Source organism: Sabethes cyaneus, chromosome 2 (genome assembly GCF_943734655.1).
Source record: "Sabethes cyaneus chromosome 2, idSabCyanKW18_F2, whole genome shotgun sequence".
NCBI lineage: Eukaryota > Metazoa > Arthropoda > Insecta > Diptera > Culicidae > Sabethes > Sabethes cyaneus.
This window is the reverse complement of record NC_071354.1, coordinates 228288787-228308920: the sequence shown is the minus strand read 5'-3', so window position 1 is coordinate 228308920 and position 20134 is coordinate 228288787. Positions and strand designations below refer to the sequence as shown.

General features: G+C 40.6%; 2 protein-coding genes across 2 annotated transcripts in view; one reads left to right on the top strand and one right to left on the bottom strand.

The window, feature by feature from the left end:
- LOC128736718 (AF4/FMR2 family member lilli) overlaps positions 1-20134 on the bottom strand; it is a 152934-nt gene that overhangs the window by 57289 nt on the left and 75511 nt on the right. The gene's annotated exons all lie outside the window — the stretch shown is intronic.
- LOC128738258 (protein DENND6 homolog) lies at positions 5292-9650 on the top strand. Its single transcript, XM_053833264.1, has 2 exons — positions 5292-5675; positions 6133-9650. Exon 2 carries the CDS (start codon positions 6211-6213, stop codon positions 9592-9594), a length of 3384 nt encoding a protein of 1127 aa, XP_053689239.1. The 5' UTR covers positions 5292-5675; positions 6133-6210; the 3' UTR covers positions 9595-9650.

Genomic DNA, 20134 nt, shown 5'->3' with positions numbered 1-20134 from the left:
GCAGATTACGCCGTCTTTCCCCTCCTCCGGTAGTCGTTCCGTATCCCAAATCTTGACAATTAGCTGATGCAGACAGCCGGTCAACTTGTCCGGGCCCATTTTAATAAGTTCCGCTCCAATGTCATCCTTTCTCGTTGCTTTGTTGTTCTGAAAAGTTTACTCTATACACATGGATTTTTTTTGGTTTTTCTTCTTGTTTGTAGATTTCTAATCTTTTTAAGATAAAATTTTTCATTACATTTTTGTTTTTCCTGAGTTATGTCCGAATAACTCGGTTTCCTGAATATTTATCTCGTTCGAACATTTTTATCTCGTGAACCTAACAAAAAACAGTTTCTATTAACACAAGGCATAACACTTATCGTTCTTTCATACATAAAAAGTATATTTACCTTTTACCGACTGGTTTCGGGCAATTAGCCCATCGACGGGGTAATGCCCAACTGTTTCGCATTTCAAGGTCATGACTAAAATCACGAGGTTTGGCCAATTTTCACAGGAACCGGGCCTTCCCCCGATACCCCGCGCTGAGAATCGCGGCTAACACGGGTACCAGCGAGCCACATGCCCTGGCGGGTGTTGTGGGTTCGAATCCGGTTATAATCTCAGATTATAGCTTGGTTCGACCCATGCACCTTCCAGCATTGGACAAAAGGTAGGAGTCACAACGACTATTTGTTAAGCGTAGCTACCTATTACCCCCCTTCCTTTCCACTTTTTTCCCACCATTCCCAAAAAAATCTTTTCCCTTACCGTCCCTTCATCAATTGTAGAACCATCGTTTCAAAAAATATTAATATACATATGCCTGACCGCATTTCAAGGTCATGACTAAAATCACGAGGTTTGGTCAAAAAAAAGTAGCATGAAAAAAAGGCAAAACGAAAGATAAACGTGACAGAATGAAATGGAAAACGAGATAAAAAAGGAGAACAAATGTGTAAAAGAGGAAAACGGGAGCGAAAGAAAGAAAACAAGGCAGGAAAAAAGAAGGATGGAAGAAAAAAGAAGCAAAACTAGAGAAAAGAAGGAAAAATGATAAAGAGAACGAGAATGAAATTGAGGATAGAGGAGAAAAAATGGAACAGAAAAGGAAGAAAACAAAAAGAGTAAGCAGGAGCAGGCAAATGAAAAAAAAAAGAGAAAATGAGGAAAACACTACAGAAAAAGATGTAGTCCTATGCCAAATATGTAGATGAGAAGAAAAACGGAACATACAAAAAGAATAAACGGGATGGAAAAGAAGGAAAAAAGGATAAAAAGGAATGGAAGAAGGAGGAAGAATGGAACAGACGGAAACAAAAAACAGAATAGTAAAGCGCAAAAAGGCGGAATCAAGGATCGAAAAAATGAACAAAGTCGAAACGGGACAGAAAATGGTTTGAGACGAGAATAAAGGAGAAACGGGCCTGATAACGAGAACAATCTGAAGAAAAACAGAAAAAGAAGACAAAAGGAACAGTGAAGGAGGAAGCAGCAGAAAGAAACAACGAAATAGAACAGGAGACACGAAACAGAAGGCGGAACAGAAAACAAGGGGAACCAAACAGGAAAAGTAGAATAATGAGAGAGATAAAAGGAAACCGAAAGAGGAAACGAGAAAAGCGGAAAAAGAGGGCAGACGGGATATAAAAAGATAGTGCAAAGAACGAAAAAATGGGGCGGAAAAAGAAGATAAGAAAACCCAAGAAGACGGTAACGGTAAGCAAAAGTAAAAAAAAAAATGGAACCAAAACGGAGTTTTCGAACTAATACTGTTTTTGAACAGACACTGATGAAGCCTGCAAGCCGTAGGCGGAATACGCATTTGTCGCGAATAAATCTGGAATTAAATAAAGAGTAAACTATTGCAATTAAATTCTAATACATATGGGTCATTCCATGCCAAGTGACCGAGGAGAAGTTCAAACGTGTAATCGACCTTCACGGATTTGAACCAAATTTTGCCAGACTGTTTGTTTTCGGCCAGGAAGTAAAAGTCCAAAATTTGGTACCGATCGGACATTTCCTCGATTAATGAGAGCACCACCATTTTTAAGGAAAATACCCGTTTTTGTCAAAACCTCTTATTTTCTTTTGCTTATCTCTCCGGAAGTATTAGGTTAAGAAAGACACTATTTCCACATTTTCAAAGGAAATCACCCAAGGAATTCGAAAGAGATATTATTTTTGAACACCAGTGCTGCCAAATAGTTTTCAAATTGAGTTTAAATTACATTTTTCTCTCAGTGAAGACAATTTTATCTCAAAAATTTAAACTTCATCGTTTTCCGCAGATTTTTTTACATAAGAATCACTCATCACCCCGAGGTATTCTTTGCCGATCCCGAGATACAGCGCTTTAAAGCAAGAAATTCCCCATTTTTAATGTAAAACTAAGAGCAAAATAATTTTTTTTTGAAGCAGTAATTCTCTACGCAATGTAGAAACACTTTAGCATTTCGGAAAAACATTTATACAGTATATAAAAGGGTTTTTCTTAACAGTATTGCCAACTTTTTTTCTGCATGACATTAATTAAGGGTCTCCTAGCAACAATAAACGCAATAAACAAGGAAGGTAAGAGCTCATGTCTATTAGCGAGATGAAAAACAATTTACAAGGTTACAACTAACTAACAACTAACGTATATTTTACGCCTTTTTGAAATAACATTTCCTCATCTGGTACTATAAATCAAACGAATAACTGAAAAACTGGCAACAATGCTAAGAAAAACTTTGCTATATATTGTATAAATGCTTTCGCGATATGGCAAACTAGTTTTACATTGCGTAGAGATCACTGTTTAAAAAAAGGTATTTTGCTTAGAATTTTACATAAAAAATTGAGTATTGCTTGATTTAAAACGCTGTATCTCGGGATTGTCAAAGAAACCTCGGGCGATAATTCATTGAGAAAAAAATGAAAATTTAATTTTCAAATTGAGTTTAAAAATATTTAGCAGCATTAGTGCTTAAAAATAATATTTTTTTTCGAATTCCTTGGGTAATTTCCTTTAAAAATGTGAAAATAGTGTCTTTCTAAACCAAATACTTCCGGAGATATAAGCAAAAGAAAATAAGAGGGTTTGACAAAAACGGGTATTATCCTTAAAAATGGAGGTGCTCCCATTGATCGGGGGAATATCCGATTGGCACCAATTTTTCGATTTTTGCTTTCTGACCGAAAACGAACAATCTGGCAAAATTTGGTGCAAATTCGTGAAGGTCGATTACACGGACACTTCGCGTGGAATATTCCGAGTCATATATGACTCATATCTATATTTATTGGCGACAGCTCCGGATTCAAGTCTTCGGCTCTAACTTTTCTTCTTTTTCCCGCTTTTTCTCTCGTTTTTCGTCGCGTGTTTTCTGTTTCACTCTTCGTTTCCTGTAATTCGTATTTTTTCTTTTTCTTAGTCTTGTTTTTCCCGGCTTTTCTCTTTCCTTTATTTTTTTTCGTTTCCAGAATTCGTATTTTCTAACTCGGCATCTTTTCATTGTTCGTTTTCGTTTTTCCTTAATTAGATGCCTAGTTTTTTTTCTTTTCTGTTACGTTTATTCTGTTTTTGGTTCCCTTTTTTCCCTTTGGTCACCGTTTGTCCTTTTCGTCGTCTTTGCTCTTTTCCAGTCTGTTTTGTTTTCTGCTCCGTTAATTCCTTTTGTATTTTTTTATTTTCGTATGCTTCGTTCTTTCTCTTGCGTATCCTGCTTTTCCTACTTTTCTGCCGCGTTTTGTTGTTCGTTTTATGCCGTTTGCCTTCCGTTTTCATAGTTCCTTTATTTTCTCTTTTTTCTGGTCTCGTTTTTCAATTTTCTTACTCGTGTATTATCCCAATTTTCTTTTCCTCTTTTTCTATCCCGTTTTTTTTCCTTTCACGTTCAGCTTTTTCTCCTATTCTGTTCGGTTAGTCCTCGTTCTTGATTCCTCGTTTTCTTTTTAGTTTTTCCTTTATTTCATTTCTTATTTTCTTTCTCTTTTTTCTGTCCAGTCTCCAATTTTTTGTGCCTCGTTTTCCATTTTCTTCTCCATTCCCTTCCATTGTCACGCGATTTTTCTTTCGTATTCCTTTTGTTTGTGCCAGTTTTTACTCTTTCTGTATATCCCGTTTGTCCAGTTTTTGTCGCGTTTTCCCCTGTGCTCTAGTCCGAATTTTGTGTCCAGGAGTAACAGACTGGCTCTAGAATCATTGGTAATCCGTCTGTGAATATGCTAAGAAAATTTACTTATACGTTTTCATAAGACACTTTTTGCTTTTCATGTTCATAAACATACTCATAAGATCATGAACATTTTCCTAAGAAATGGCCCAATGAACATTTTTGTTGAATAATAGCTTATCAAGCGCTTGTTCCACTGGTATTTGCTATATAATAGTCGAGTAAGTTGCTCTTAAACAAAAATGTTGGTTCATGAGATTATTTATTTTTGCCTTTCTACTATATAAATATATAGTATAAAGGTATAGAAATCACTAGGAAACGGGAAATGGAAAGAAGGTCCTGCGAGCCGAATGTCATATACCATTCGACTCAGTTTTGAAAACTGAGCATTTTCTGTGTGTGTGTGTATGTATGTGTGTGTGTGTGTGTGTGCGTGTGTATGTGTGTGTGTATGTAACGCTTTCAATCTCACTCACTTTTCTCGGAGATGGCTGGACCGATTTTAATGTTCTTAGTGTCATATGAAAGGTCTAGGTGTCCCATAGGTCGCTATTAAATTTCATTTTGATCGGATTGTTAGTTCAAAAGTATGTATAAAAATACGAAAAATATGGGACTTCATTATCTCATAGGTCCCTTAACCGATTTGAACAAAATTGATTGCATATGAAAGAGGAGCCTTGCAAACCCTTAACTTTCAAATTTCATGACGATTGGACTTGTTGTGGATTCAAATTGGATTCCGTGTGGAATTAATTTATTTAATAAAACACTACAATAAAGCACGTTTCTACATTTTCATTTCACGCGCTCATGATGCTTTTCCGGACGGGCGGTGAAGCTTGGTTCCACTTTTCACATACAGATTGCGCATTGTGGCATGCGCATGAACTACCTCTGCTACGGCCACTACGGCAGTGAATAATGCTGTTCTTTTCTCTATCGCACTCACTGCTAGTATAGATAGGCACACTCTCTAGCCTTTTCGTTCTCGCACACTCCCGAAACGATGCACACGCGAGTTTGTTTCTCCATTGAACTGAAATTACGTAAACGTCAGAGGAATGAACACCCCATGCTCGCGACGCGAGCGTCGAATGTCATTTTGTCTTCGAGTTTTGTTCGACCAGCGGACCAGCCATCAGCCAGTAACAGTGCGAAGAAAGGAATTTGCTGCTGTTCAAAAATAGTTTAATTTAGCTGGTTTTACTCCCTTGAATAACAATAATTGTGATTAGATTCAGTGCTCGAATGGTTCGGTTGTGTTTTTAAGTTAAAATCCATTTGCCTAGAACGACCCGAAGGAAACTGAGTTCGATTTGAAGGTGAAAGTTAACAACACACGATAGTGAAAAATTCCCATGCCAGGTCGTTTTTGCCTCTGGTGGAGGGGCATTCGAGTGGTAAAAACATTTCCTGCTTTAATCGCTGCTACTGCTGCTGTGTTGGATTAGCAGCTGCATCGGTGGAGTCAGTGTGTGGGAAAATAAGCCTGCTGCTGCCACTATTGCCATTCACCACCCGGATGTAAGTTATAAACAAATCGTGTGCGTTTTCTTTTTACCAGAGAGGCTTTGGCAAAATCGATTTGCTGGCTGGCGGTTTGCGTGAATGCTGTGCTGACGTCAAATTCGCAAAGCCAAAATGTAAACAATGGAAAATTATTTCAATCCAGTAGAAATCGAATGAACGAACCCGTACAAAATGCACCGTGTGTGTCGTCGTCGGTGGTGAAAAACGACACAAAAAGATGCACCCGCGCCACTCACGGGGGAGGGTAAACAAACTGTCCGAGTCCGAGCAAACGGACGGTGCAACAAATTAATATTAATTCTACTTAATTGGCGGATAATGACGATGTTTTGCAGGCCTTTAAAATGTTCGTGCTTGTGAAGCTGCGAAAGTCTCTGGTTTAAAGTGCCTTCAATTGTTTGTTTCGTGCTAGTTTTTGTTAACATAATTTTATCTCTTTTCTCATTTTCAGATTGAACCCGGAAGCAGTTGAAATGAAAGTAGCAGCAAAATGATGCACTAAAAAAGTAAGGTGCCCTGTGATCCAAGTATGGAATCCAAAATGTCGTCCTCGTTGGCAATCGGGATTGATTTCGGTACCAGCTTCTCCAGTGTCGGTGTCTACCGGGGCGGTCGGTTCGAAATCATTGCCAGCGCGTCGGGCTGCCATCGGATTCCGTCGTGGGTAGCGTTTACCGAAAAAACGCGACTGGTCGGTGAAGATGCGGTCGTGCAAGCGGATCGAGATCCGGCGAATGCCGTCGGGGAAGTGAAGCAAGTGTTGGGCCAACGACAGAAAGGCGACAAACTGCGGGTTCAGTTCAAGGGGGAAACGAAAGGTTACTACCCGGAGGAGATATGCGGGGTGGTGTTGGGTCATATGAAAAGTATGGTCGAGCGGAAGTTCGGCCAGAAGGTTGGCTCGGCAGTGATCGCCGTTCCGGCGGGATTTACCGATGGTCAGCGGCAAGCTATGTTGGATTCGGCGGCTATTGCCGGGCTCTCGGTGCTGAGGTTGATCAATGAACCGACGGCTGCTGCTATTTCGGTTGGGATTAATAAGAAAGTGATTGGAGAACAGTTTGTGCTGGTTTGTTCCATGGGCGGTGGATATTTGGACGTCTCGATTCTGACCATTTACAATGGGGTGTTTGAGGTGAAGGCCACCTCCGGTGAACAAATGGGTGGTTCGCAGTTTGATGATCGGTTAGTGGCGCATTTTTCAAAAGAATTTTTGGAGAAGCATTCCCGGGATGTTTCGACCGATAGAGAAGCACTTCGGAAGCTGCGCAAAGCGTGTGAACAGGCGAAGAGGACTCTCTCGTATACGAATCGAGCAGCGATTGAGATTGAAGATCTGCTTGATGGTCAGGCTTTCAATTCTTCCCTGAGTCGGGAGCAGTTCGAGGAACTCAATCGGGATTTGTTCGACAAAGTGATGTTGCACGTCGAAACTGCTCTTCGGCGAGCGAGGAAGGATCGGTTCGCAATTCATGAGATTATGCTGGTGGGGGAATCCTCTCGAATACCAAAGGTGCAAGTGATTTTAAGTGAATTTTTCGATCGACGCTCGCTCAGCAGTTCCATCAATTCCGACGAAGCAGTGGTGGTGGGAAGTGCAATCGCAGCGGCCATATTAAGTGGGGAAAAGTCGGCGGAAATTCAGGACATTCTGTGGTTAGATGTTGTGCCTCGATCGATTGCGCTGGTGGGGGAAAGTGGTACCGATAGCTCGCCAAGGATACTTATCAGCAGAAACTCGACGGTTCCGCTAAAGGTTAAGCATCGGGTGAAGAACTTCCGTGAGGTGCAACTGCTGTACGAAGGGGAGAGTGCCATTGTTAGTGATAACGTTTTACTGGGGAAATTGTCGCTTGAGGGAACCTTTGGGAATATCGAGGACGTTGGTTTGCTATTCAGTATAGATACTAATGGGGTTTTGCATGCCGTCGTCGAGGGAAATATTGAGCTTAAAGCTACTTTACAAAAGGAACGCCTGGAGCGGTACGAAATTGACCGAATAGTTTATGAACATAAGAAAGTGATATTAGAGGCTGAAAAGCATGAGGAAGATGCAAAGGAAAAAGAAATGGAAAGACAGAAAGTCACGCTTCAGAAAACTTTGGATCTGGATGAAAAGGCGGGATCGTGGGAACGATTTGGCGAATGGCTCCACTGTATTTGTATAGTAACTTTTGACTTGGAGTTGGGTCAAGCCATGGAAATGATCTATCCAAAACATGTTACACTCAGTGAGCAGGAGAAAATGAATATCTGTTATTTGGCCTTTCCGGATTCTAACTCCGGCTGCATGGGAGACTCACAGTTCCACATCAGACTACGGGTATCGCCCGGATCTGAATCTTCAGCCCTAGGGGCGGAGCATCGCGAGTTCAATTATCACTGTCTGCCGGTGCATAAAGCAGATCCAGGCCACTTTTGGGGATTCGTATACTTTCGCCAGATCAAAGATGCCACCTTGAAGCGAGGCTATTTCCAAAAGAGCCTTGTTCTTCTCACCCGACTCCCGTTCATAAATCTGTTTTACGAAGTTTGTGCCCTGATTGCTCCATCGTTCTTTTCCAGCGGAGAACCCACGCTGGAAACGGTGTGCGACAACATCTGTCATTGGCCATCGATTATGGCCGGTGAAAACCTATCCCTCCACCTGCTGGGAAGCATCTACGAAGTATCCATTCCGAAGCAGAACTACAAATCCATCGCCAACGATAAGAGCAAACCGGACACAGCCCTCACCGCAAGCCCCCAAACGCAGATAATTGCTTCCATCCATGAAATCGACATTTTCAAAAGTCTCCAGTTCTTCCTGCCTCACATCCACCTGCTTTGGGAACTAGTTTTAACAGCAGAACCGATCGTCGTTACTGGCACCTCACCCACCGACTGCGCCCACATGGTCCAATCACTGATGAGCCTGATCAACCCCCTGTCGTATTGTGCCGAAAGCCGACCCTATTTCACCATCCACGATACCGAGTTCAAAGAATTCACCCAGAACAAAAATGGTCACCCGTCAATTATTCTCGGAGTCACAAATCCCTTCTTCGCCAAAACCCTCCAGCACTGGCCGCACACGATTCGCCTGCAGGACAGCGTCGAAAGTCAACTGCAACAGCAGAAGCAGAAACAATCGAAAATGACCGCCGGAGGCGGCGGCGGCAACGGCAACAGCGTTGCCGAAAACGGTCCCACCGCGTCCTCGGAAACGGCCGCAGCCCTCTCGAAACTATCCAAAATCAAACAAATCACCAACAAGCTGCTGGACCCATCCCCGGGCGTCTACACTCAGTACAAACCTTTCGTCGGCAAAGACAAAACTTTCATCAAAAAAATCCTGCTGGGAATCAAAACCGAACGTCCCTCATCGGTCCAATCGGCCCTACTCCGTCGCCACTTACTAGAACTAACACAAAGCTTCATGATCCCGCTGGAACGCTACATGGCCTCTTTGATGCCCCTCCAGAAAGACATCTCCCCCTTCAAGTCCGCTCCACTGCCGAACCCCTTCAAGCAGGAAGACTTCCTGGCCACCCTGGAAGAGTGCGGCCCGCAGCTGACCTCCAGCTGTAAGGGCGACTGGGAAGCCCTGTACAAGCGCTTCTTCAGCTCGCCCAACTTCAAGGGTTGGTACGAGACGCGCTACTTCGAGTTGCAGCAAACGCTGCAGGCACTGCACATGCAAACCCTTTCGGAGTCCAACCTAGCCGAGTGGGTCAAGGATAAGCACGAGGTGGAAATCGTCGACATGATCCTGAGGTTGCGTCAGAAGCTGACCCTATGCACCAGCAGCCAGATGGCGGCCCTACCGGTGCCGCTCAACACTAAGGATACTCGCGAACAGCTGCTCAAGCATCTGGACAGCATGAAGCGCTGCCTGCCGGATGATTTGAAGCTGATTTTAAACAATATCTGATGAAGATGATAAAGAAGTTTTTTTTAAATAAATTTGCTTAGCGAGAAAATATACATCTGTAGGCTAATTGCGAAAAGTTTTAGTTTCGGAAATGGTGTGTGTTTTATCTTATTTCACAAAGTGTATCACAAAATGCCTTCTCGTATCTGTCAGCGGTACACGAGAATTCGTCGAGCACCTAAAAATAACGGGACAACTAACAGAAGACAACATAGTCTCTTTCGATGTTACTGCCTTATTCCCGAGCGTCCCTGTGAAAGAATCAATAAGCCTCTTAGAAGATTAGCTTCTAAAACAACATGCGGACAATGCATGAAGAAGAATGGTGGGAGGAAAGTTGAAGCTGACACGTTTGTGTATAGTGGAGAATTACTTCACATTTAGGGGTAACCACTATAAACATTTGGAACGTGAACCAGTGGGCAATCCACTATCACCGTTCCTGTGTGAACTGCTCATAGCTAACCTTGAAAGTAAGCTGGAACAAAACCAGTTACTCGTGATAAGATGGTGGCGGTGCTTCGACCATTTTTTCAGCATAATCAAAAAAGGAATCACCTGGAAACCATTCTAGCAGCCATAAACGGCACACACAAGAACATACACTTTACGTATGAAATAGAAAAAGAAGGAAAACCTTCTTTCTTGGATATATTGGTAATTAGGCAAATGGAAAGTGCAGAAACCTTAGAATTTGAAATATACAGAAAACACACTAACACACAACGCGTTATACCTAGCTCATTTAACCACTTGATTTCTTGAATGAGCAAGGGAAACAAAAAGAATTGACATATATGATACCGAGAAAGGTCAACAATAATAACTTCTAGTTGAAACTTCGTTCTCAGGTCTCGGATTTACATTATTCATAAAATTGTACTAGTTTTCCAGATTTTTTCCTTAATTTTTCTCAACAACTACAAGTACAACTTACAGAGCCATCATCTGTTTGTGGACTTTAAGACGGCGTACGATTAAGTCAACCGAAATGAACTGTACCAGGTAATGCTAGAACATGGTTTTCCGAGGAAACTAATTCTGCTAATTCGTGAGACACTAGATGGGTCAAAATCATGCGTCAAAATGACGCTTTCGTGACGTTGCTTGGCCTGAAGCAAGGGGATGCACTGTGAAACCTACTATTCAAAATTACCCTGGAAGGTGCAATACGAACAGCAAACGTAGAAAGGAACGGGACTATCATCACGAAATCACACATGCTTCTTGGTTTTGCGGTTGACGAAGATATCATCGGAATCAACCGTAGAGCAGTGAAAGAGGCCTTTTAAATGGGAAGCAGCGAGATTGGGACTACCATTAACACCGCCAAATCGAAGTTTTGAGGCCAAGATGGAGCTGGATGAAGAACGATATGAAGTAGTTGAGGTATTCATACCTTGTTATGCTCGTTACATGTGATAATGATGTAAGCCGCGAAGTGACCGACGAATTGCAGTCGCGAAGCGGGTTATCTACAGTTTACGTAGCCAGATGAAGTCCCGTAGTTTGCAAATTCGCACAAAATGTGCTCTACAGAACAGTAATCGTGACGGTAGCGCTGTACGGACGTGAATCATGCATGCTAATGAAAGCTGACCGACGAGTGCTTGGCGCTTTTGATCGTAAAATTCTGCGATCAATACGTGATGGCAAAATGGAAAACGGAGAGTGGAGCAGACGCATGAACCACGAGCAGTATAAAATTTACAAACTGATACAGTGCTGATACAGTGAAGATAATAAAGGCTGGGCAGGTGGCCAGAATTCCCGACGAAACAGTAGCCAAAACTATTTTTAGCAGAGAACTATGAAGAGGCCGTAGACTTCAGAGCAGACCCCGCACCCGATGGAAGTGCGCTGTTGAGGACGACGCACGGTCAGTTGGTGTTCGAGGGGATTGGAAAACGGCTGCACAGTACCGACACAATCCTGGACGACCATAATTCGTTTGGCACAGAATTGATGATGGACTGTCGCCAATAAAGTAAAGTAAAGTAAGTAATCAACACTAATAATATCAGGTATCTGTCTATTGATCTGACAATTCAACGCCTTGAATTACGTGGGACTGATTCGAAACTTCAAGCTTGACTAGCTCACAAATATTGATTTTGAGTTAAGAAAGCGTGCATAGCTGTCGGGCAACATAGACGAGCAATTGGAAACTCTTCGGGGTTTCAACATACATACGGAGCTTCAACACATACACTGCACAGTGGCCCTAAAGGTCGAAAAGCGCAACTTGTTTCCTAGTGTCTTTTGCTTTTATTTTATCATTTATGGTCTTCAGCACTTTTGTTCGAATGAATATCCCACTTAATCTACTGTCAAAAGTTCGTCATCGCTTACTATAATGAAAATAAAAAAAATTACTTTTTTGTGTTAGGAAATCTAGACATAGTTTCTTCGGCAAAGTTGTAAACATTGTAAAAACAAGCAACTTTGCAGAAGAAATAAAATTTCTATCTTTATGGAGTGCTGAACTATAGGGCATATTCTTTAAAACTTTTTTTAAAAATTGGTTTTCCATGCTTAGCTTTTGTTAGTTGCATTTTACAAGTATACAATGTTCTAGGAAATTATCGAAGCTCTCAAAATACGCGTTTTTACAGAAAACCACAAAACTCTTGTACCTTTACTTGCTGAGTTATCGCATATTTAAGGGGTTATAGGGTAGACGCACCATTAGTGGTGGTAGTACCAGTAGTGGTGGAAACTTGAATTATTCCATTATTTTTGCAGATTTTGGTACAAGTTTGATAAGTATCGAACTACCAGTAACAGTATTATTTGATAAGTATCATTCTTGTACCAACATCTGCAAAAATAATGGAATAATTCGAGTTTCCACCACTACTGGTACCACCACTAATGGTGCGTCTACCCTATACAGTTAGAATTTTCGGAAAATCGATTATCTGTTTATTTCATGATCGTAGTGTACAAATATTTATGTATGCACACAGAAAATTTTATGCCAATCCGGCAAATATTAACGAAGTTATATGCATATTTGTAACTACGTGTCAGAGCGATTGAAGAAGGAACGCAAAACTTTGAACGCGCGTTTCTCAAAACCGTGGTTTTAAAGTCGGTGAGCAAGATTTCTCTGCTTTCGGCTGAACCAAATCACTTCAAATTTTGACACAAGTATTTCAAGGATATATTCTACAGATTAATCGAAGGTTTTCCTCACCGATTAATATTTCTCGTTTTTAGAGCAAAATTTCTGCAAAAAATGCGCCATTTCGTAAAAAATGATTATTTTGCTAAATCCTTCGATTAATCTACAGATAATTCGCGTTCGCTAAAGGCTCGTTACACGTCCATTTTTGTGTTAGTAGCTTAGTAGATAGACACATGGTTTCTTCGACAAAGTTATGGAAAATATAAAGGCAAACAACTTTGCTAAAGAAATGACATTTCTATCTCTATCGAGTGCAGAGCTATAGAGCATTTTTTTAGAAATTCTTTAAAAATTAGTTTTTCATACTTAGCTTATCCTGGTTGCATTTTACAGGAATATATGGTTCTAGGCGATTATTGAAGGACTCAAAATACACGTTTTTGCAGTAGATTACAATTCTCTAGAACCTTTCCTTACAAAGTTATCGCTTTTGGTTCGTGAAGTCAGGGAAAAATAAAGCTTAAATAAGCGATAACTTTGTAAGGAAAGGTCATAGAGATTTGCAATCTTTTGCAAAAACATGTGTTTTGAGTCTCTCAATAATCGCCTAGAACCATATGCTTTTGTAAAATGCAACCAACATACGCTAAATATGAAAAGCTTATTTTTAATGAATTTCCAAAGAAAATGCTACTTGCTACCGATAATTGAATTATTCTCTATGACGAATAACGCACTTTTAAGATCCTGCTCCCAATTTTTTGGTTGACAAACTACTCAAAATCTGAGTTTGTACATTTTAAGGGCATTTTGAGTAGTTTCAACCTAGCTTTAAGTAAATCCGACCCTGTCGACTGTTAGTTTCGTAATTTTTATCGTACTTTTTTTTGGCCTTTTCAGTCTTTTACGAAAATTAGAATTGACTTTTTCGATTCACTCCGACGTTTCGACTATTTATTTTAGTCTTTTTCAAGGATAGCTACAATATTTTGTCATGTAGGTTTTAGTTATAAATGTCTTTTGTTTAGATTGTACCTACAGTTGTTTCAGTTCGTCGTTAAAAATCTTTAATTTTAAGAATGTAAATGTCTTCTTTAGTTTTTCTGTGCATATCTGTCGTCTGCAAAAGATTAATATTTGTAGTCCGTCTCAGTTTAGTACAGTTTGCTGGTGAAAAAACCTTTCCAAAAACTTTGCTACTATCATAGTTGAACCTACTTTTTCAAACTTCACACACTAACTGTTTTCACCGTTGCTATCTAATTGGGAGGGGGTGGTAGGGAAATTGTATTTCTGAGTGGGTTTTATGGAGACTAGTATCCCTGCATATATATGGTTTAGTCCATCTACATCGCTCCGTCTGTTGATTGTATTGGGTGTACCGTGGACCCCCGTATGTTTGACCATTTTTAATCTGAACACTTTTTAATTTGAACCCCGCTGGTTTGCACGACGTGCAAATTAAAAATGGTTCAAATGTCATTCTCAACATGACATCATTCGTTTATGCGGACAATGCACATAAACACGATTTGTTTATACTCACCTAGCGTGTTTAATCGGTTCCACATTTCGTTTTCCTAACGATTAAGATAGAAATCCGATCGGAAAATGTAATATTCGCGCTTGCAACTGCCAACTAAAACAACCCACCAAAACAATAACAAAGAGCAGGGCGGCCAGTTCACACAGGTTTCAGCATATTTCGGGTTATCAGTTGTTCAAATTAAAAAGTAACTCCGTTAGTTTGCATAAGGAATCGTTCAAACGGTACTGTAAATGACGTTGCTAGTTCTAATTTCCGTAATAGACTGAAAAAGCCAAAAAAGAAGTACGGTAAATCCGACCTATTTACAGGGAATCATTTAAGATTGTACGAACACACAAAAAATGAACGTGTATCGAACTTTTCGCGAATGCAAAACACATAAAACGTATGCTTGCCGTACTCTTATTTGGGTGGTTGGGGACAATCGGAACCCATACAAGTTTATAGTACTCGACTTAAGCTTTAACATGAAGTGCTGATTTTATGAATCCGCTTGCCCCATTTTACCCCATGGGCTCGTGAAGCTATGGAAATTTAAAGCCTAAATATGTGATAACTCAGCAAGTAAAGGTCCAAGAGGTTTCCGGTCTTCTGCAAAAACGTGTATTTTGAGAGCTTCGATAATTGCCTAGAACATTGTATTCTTGTAAAATGCAACTAGCAAAAGCTAAGCATGAAAAATCGATTTTTAAGGATGTTTTGAAGAATATGCCCCATAGTTCAGCACTCGATAAAGATAGAAATTTTATTTTTTCAGCAAAGTTGCTTGTTTTTACAATATTTACAACTTTGCCAAAGAAACTATGTCTATATTTCCTGACACAAAAAAGTTATTTTTTTATTTTCATTATAGTAAGCGATGACTAACTTTCGACAGTTTTGTATTAAGAAAGATAGTCATACGAACAAGAGTGCTGAAGACCATAAATGATAAAATGAAAACAAGAGACACTAGGAATAAAGTTCCACTTTTCGCCCTTTTGGACTACTGTGCACTGGTTGTATACAACCAATACTGGCGTATGGTTGTCTTGTATGGTGGCAGAGAGGGGAAGTTGTGACTGTCCAGACAAAGCTAAATCATCTTCAAAGGATATGCCCAATAGCCTTTCGGTGTGCTGGTGTCAAATAAAACAAAAAAAAAAATCTTCAAAGGATGTGTTTAATGGCAATGTCTGGTGCATTTACTACAATTCCTACTGCCGCCCTAGAAGCTATTTTCAATATTAAACCTCTACACTTCCACCTGAAGCAAGAAACACTAAGGTAAGGTAGTATAATATACCCCCTTAAGAATAAATGGATATATCTCAAATGGGCTTCACAAGATTAAGGTAACAACTACGAATATATGTTAGTTTTTGAACTGGTAATCAATAGCAACTTACTCCCTCCAACATTGTAGAATAAAAAGGCTGGAAATTATTTAAAAACGGTGTCTAAATTTTGTATTTCTTGTCTGTGCGGGCAATATGCCCCAGCTGCAGTATAATACGCTCCACGTTGCATTTCGAGTATTTTTTCAATTGATCTGCCTACTGTATTATGTAGAAAGTTAAACTTTCTTCGATATTGTCAAAATATTGTGTTTTCATAAAAAATAAACATAGTTTCGGTCTCCTGCGATAACTTTTCATTTCTGCATTGGGCTTATTATACTGCAGCTGGGGCATATTGCCTAGCATAGTTAAGTAACCTAGAATATAGACATGGTTGGTGAATTATCGCGAACACTTTCATTCTGGAATACTGAGGATAATAGCTATTGCGACTATTATCCTCAGTATTCCAGAATGAAAGTGTTCGTCACTGTCACTTATATCTATTTATCTGTATTTATAGCCACATCTGCACTGGGGCATATTGCACCATCGCAAGTGGGGCTCTTATAGGAAAATTTCCGACTATGTGATGGTCTGTTATACCGATGGTTCCATGTACGAAGGCTGCGCGGGTGCTGGTGTTTATTGCCTTGAGCTGGAATTGGAGGATCCCAATTCGTTGTGTAGTTACTGCACCGTTTTGACGTAGGACTACGTCGTTGATTTCTATATTAAGGTGCATTTTAGAAAAACCAATTGCGGACATGTAACGAAAAGTGGTTATAGTTTGCACGCTCATAACTCAATCATCCCTCAATAGATTCTAGAGATATTGGTGTCAATCTATTGGAATTTTTTCTAAGAATTCATTACATTACAGTAGGTTACAGGTTTCCCTAACAAACTTTTAAATAATTGAAAAATGTTAGACACTGTCTAACTAAAATTCCACGCTCTGTGAATGGTCGGAATAAGTAGTGCTGATTTGCCGTAGTGAAGCACGGTTATATACAACCGTGATTAAATTTAAACTCATTCCGGTTTGGACTACCAATATCAGTAGCTAATGACGAAGAAAGTTCCCAGGGAACCAATAAGCACTACCAATGCTATTCACATGCAAGCCAACAAGCATTTAAGTCCCCTTAAATGCTATTTAGAGGCTACTTTGGCAAAATATGCGGCTACTTTACTGCTGAACCTCTTTTATTGTTGACAATGCTTATTTCCAGCTAGTAATTAGCTAGGACAATGAGGATTAAAATAGAATTGTGCATGCTAATTTACAACATCTAGGCAGTCAAAATGCCAATATACAGCAACGTGCTTATGTTGATGCTTATTGATTACCTGGGTTTAATGGTTCTCGTTACATTTTTCGTTTATTTTTAGAAAAAAAGTGACAAAGCCCCCTCATCCCAACAGGTCGAAGATTCCTTTCGATTTTATCCCATTACCTAGCAATATTTAAGCATTTCATGCTGAAGTGTCCGAAGGTAGAGATTGTCTGAAATTTGAATCTGAATGGTACTTCATTTATGCATCCTTTATATTTGTGGTGATATAAAGCTGCTACCCGTTGGCAGCAAAATGAGCGCTCCTTTACAACCGTAGCCTGTGACCAATGTGGAATGTGTGGAACTTAGTTTCAAGCCAAATGTCTTCAGCATCAAAATTTGTACCTAACGCATTTTCAGACAGATTCCTTTCCCCGGCATTCGATGACCAATCCATAAGACATCGAAAAGCGTTACGCCAACACCAACTCCACATCCCATATTTGCTGGGAAATTCGTTGCTAATGAAAATTCCATTCAACTTTTCGCTCTCCAACTCCAGCTCCAGCAGGCAAAGCGAGAATATCCGCAAGTCCGCGGATTGGGAATTTCGATAGTCAACCATTTATCGACGTGGAAATTGTTTACCTTCATCACGTTGTCCTGCACGTCGTCGTCGTCGTCGGAGTGAGCGAGCGGTTCCAACGTCGAATTCCTTTTCCACCAGCAGCCTGATGGATAACGTTCTAACTGCTAAGCTAGACAGACGCCCGCCGGCAGAGATTCCTTTGCTAACGCATTCCGTTTTCTCGTCCAGATTACTGTGTGGTCCAACCAGATTGGACTGCACCTTTAGTTGGTCAGTTTTACCTTCCTTTGGGACATGGAATTTGTTTCTGAACCAGTAACCACATTGCATCATTAAAACATTCAATTAAATCATTTTGTATCATCGTTTCATGAAAAGAAATTGAAAGTCAACCCCATTTAAAGCCTATTTTTATAACAAGAGCAACTAACGATCATTAATGCACTTCCGCGAGGAAGGCAAACGCGCAACGTGTCATATGCTTGTGAGTATACAACAACAGATTAATTGTACAGTTGCGCTAAGAGTAATGTCCTTTCACACTAAAACCGTTGATTAATCAACACTTTATTTTTGTCGCCAACACGATTATGAACAGTTATTCCCACCTACCTACGGGCAGTGTCAGTGTCGCGCCGTAAATTCGTCATCCATTATTATCCAATTCAGAGTGCTGCATCGTCATCGTCGTCGTCGTCGTCGTTGGCGCGACACGGGAAAGTCCCCGAGAATCGTTGAAAATCGTATTTCGGCGAAAATTGTGGTGAAAATGCATTGAAAAATTTAAAATTATCGCATGCGTGTATGTGCTTGCCTGGTTAGATTTATGAACGACAGCACGCATATATTTTTACGCACCAGGGGCGATCGAGAGCGGTATACTTTTATGACGTCGTAGGACGTGTCAAAATAAATAAACCGGAATGGGGCGTTTTGATGACGACGATGGGAGTAAGAGAAAATACAGTGGCTCTTGAGGTTGATTGGTTACGATTGCTCGAAAAAAATTGTTCTGTACTTGAAACCAGTGACGTTCAGTAATAAAAACGACCAAGAGCGAAAGTCTGTTCAAGCACTAATGTTTAAGAGGATAACCCTACCGTTGTTTGCTGCATCTAAATTGAATTGAAACTAATCCTTATGAGGCGGTTATGTTATGTTAAATGGTACTAAAATATGGTCGTTAAATGTAACCCAGAAAGAGAATCATCCGTTGAAATCAGCTAGAATGTTTATTAACTGAGAACTGCTTGATAAGCTTACGAGTCAATCCTGGATATGGAAGTGCTCATCCATATTAGTTCGCTCATTCCAAAAAGGGACTAATACCGAGCACATATTACTGTGCGGTCGTGCCCTGGTTTACCAAATAGGTTGACCCCATCGCACACATGCTCTCGAAAGTGCCTTCTGCCGCCATACTACCCGCCCACAGCAGACAGTACCTCGTCTCCCGTCCTCTTCTCATGCGCCACTGAATTGCTTGATTACATGTCACAAATTGCGTAGTAAGTTATAAACACACAAAACAAAATAGGCCAAATCAACCCAAATCACCGGCAGCCCCGGCAGAGAACATGAGAGGCATCAATTTTGCAGACCGGCCGTAAGTTGCTGCCGTTCCCTTTGAATCGAAAATGGGACCATTTGACGAGATGAATAATTTATGCTTCCGATGTGGGTAAAATCGGATTGGTTTTTTTTTGCTTTTTTGATTGGGTCACAACACAAGAGGAGAAACAACGAAAATCGGGAAAAAAAATACGTCACGTTCTGGTCTGGACAGTCAGCCACCATACTGGCCCGAACTGGAGTGATGACTGAGCCACCAATGGCGGTGCGGGATCGGGAGGAGACGAAAATTTAGTTCGGCATTAACTTTTAAACTCAATTTTCTTGTTTACAGCGAAACGGACGTTGCTTGTATGAAATGTATGTTGAGTAAAACAGGAACTGAACTGTCGGCTATATGTATGGAGAGCAACGGAAGCGGAAGGTTGTTGAAGGTCCCATTCTCGGGAGACCGATTGGCTCGGCAAGTTAACGTAGGAGGTGAGAAAGACATCGAAACGAGCTTGTTGATAAAAAGGTTAGAGCCGTCCTCGGCCGTCTCTGTCTGTCATGTTATCGAAGAAATGAAGATTGAAATGCTACTTTAGCCAAGGATCAAAGGATCCCACAGTGTAAAAGTCACAGTCGCAAACGGAAAGGTTAGATTTCTGCTTGAAGGACCGAAAATGAACAGCAAAGGAATTTGAGTCAAATCGAATTGAGCCTTTTCGTTTGGTGTAAGTCACTCTGAGTTGGTGAGATTTCGGGGAAATGTTCTGCTGGTTGTCGATTATTGGTAAGTGAATTTTCAAATATTATCGAGTCCTGGCATTTTGCGTTCCAGGAAGCTCAAGGGAAATTTAACTAAACTTCATTTATGTGTACCTACATAACATTGAGTTAAAACGAACGGCAAATGTGGAGGTGAAAAATGGGTACGCTTCTGTGTGTAGCATGACAGAAAAACAACAAACAAAGCAGAGGAAAGTTGGTCTTGATTGGAATAGTTTGTACATTCCACAAGGCTCCTACTGCCAATGCTCTCGAGATGTAATTTTATAACCACTTTACTCGGCTGGCCAATGAAACTTTTTCACCCACAGCTCAGTTGCTCTCACTGTC

What these genes read in the sequence shown, in the direction of transcription:
- LOC128738258 (XM_053833264.1), top strand. Translation starts at nt 6,211, where the DNA reads ATGGAATCCAAAATGTCGTCCTCGTTGGCAATCGGGATTGATTTCGGT.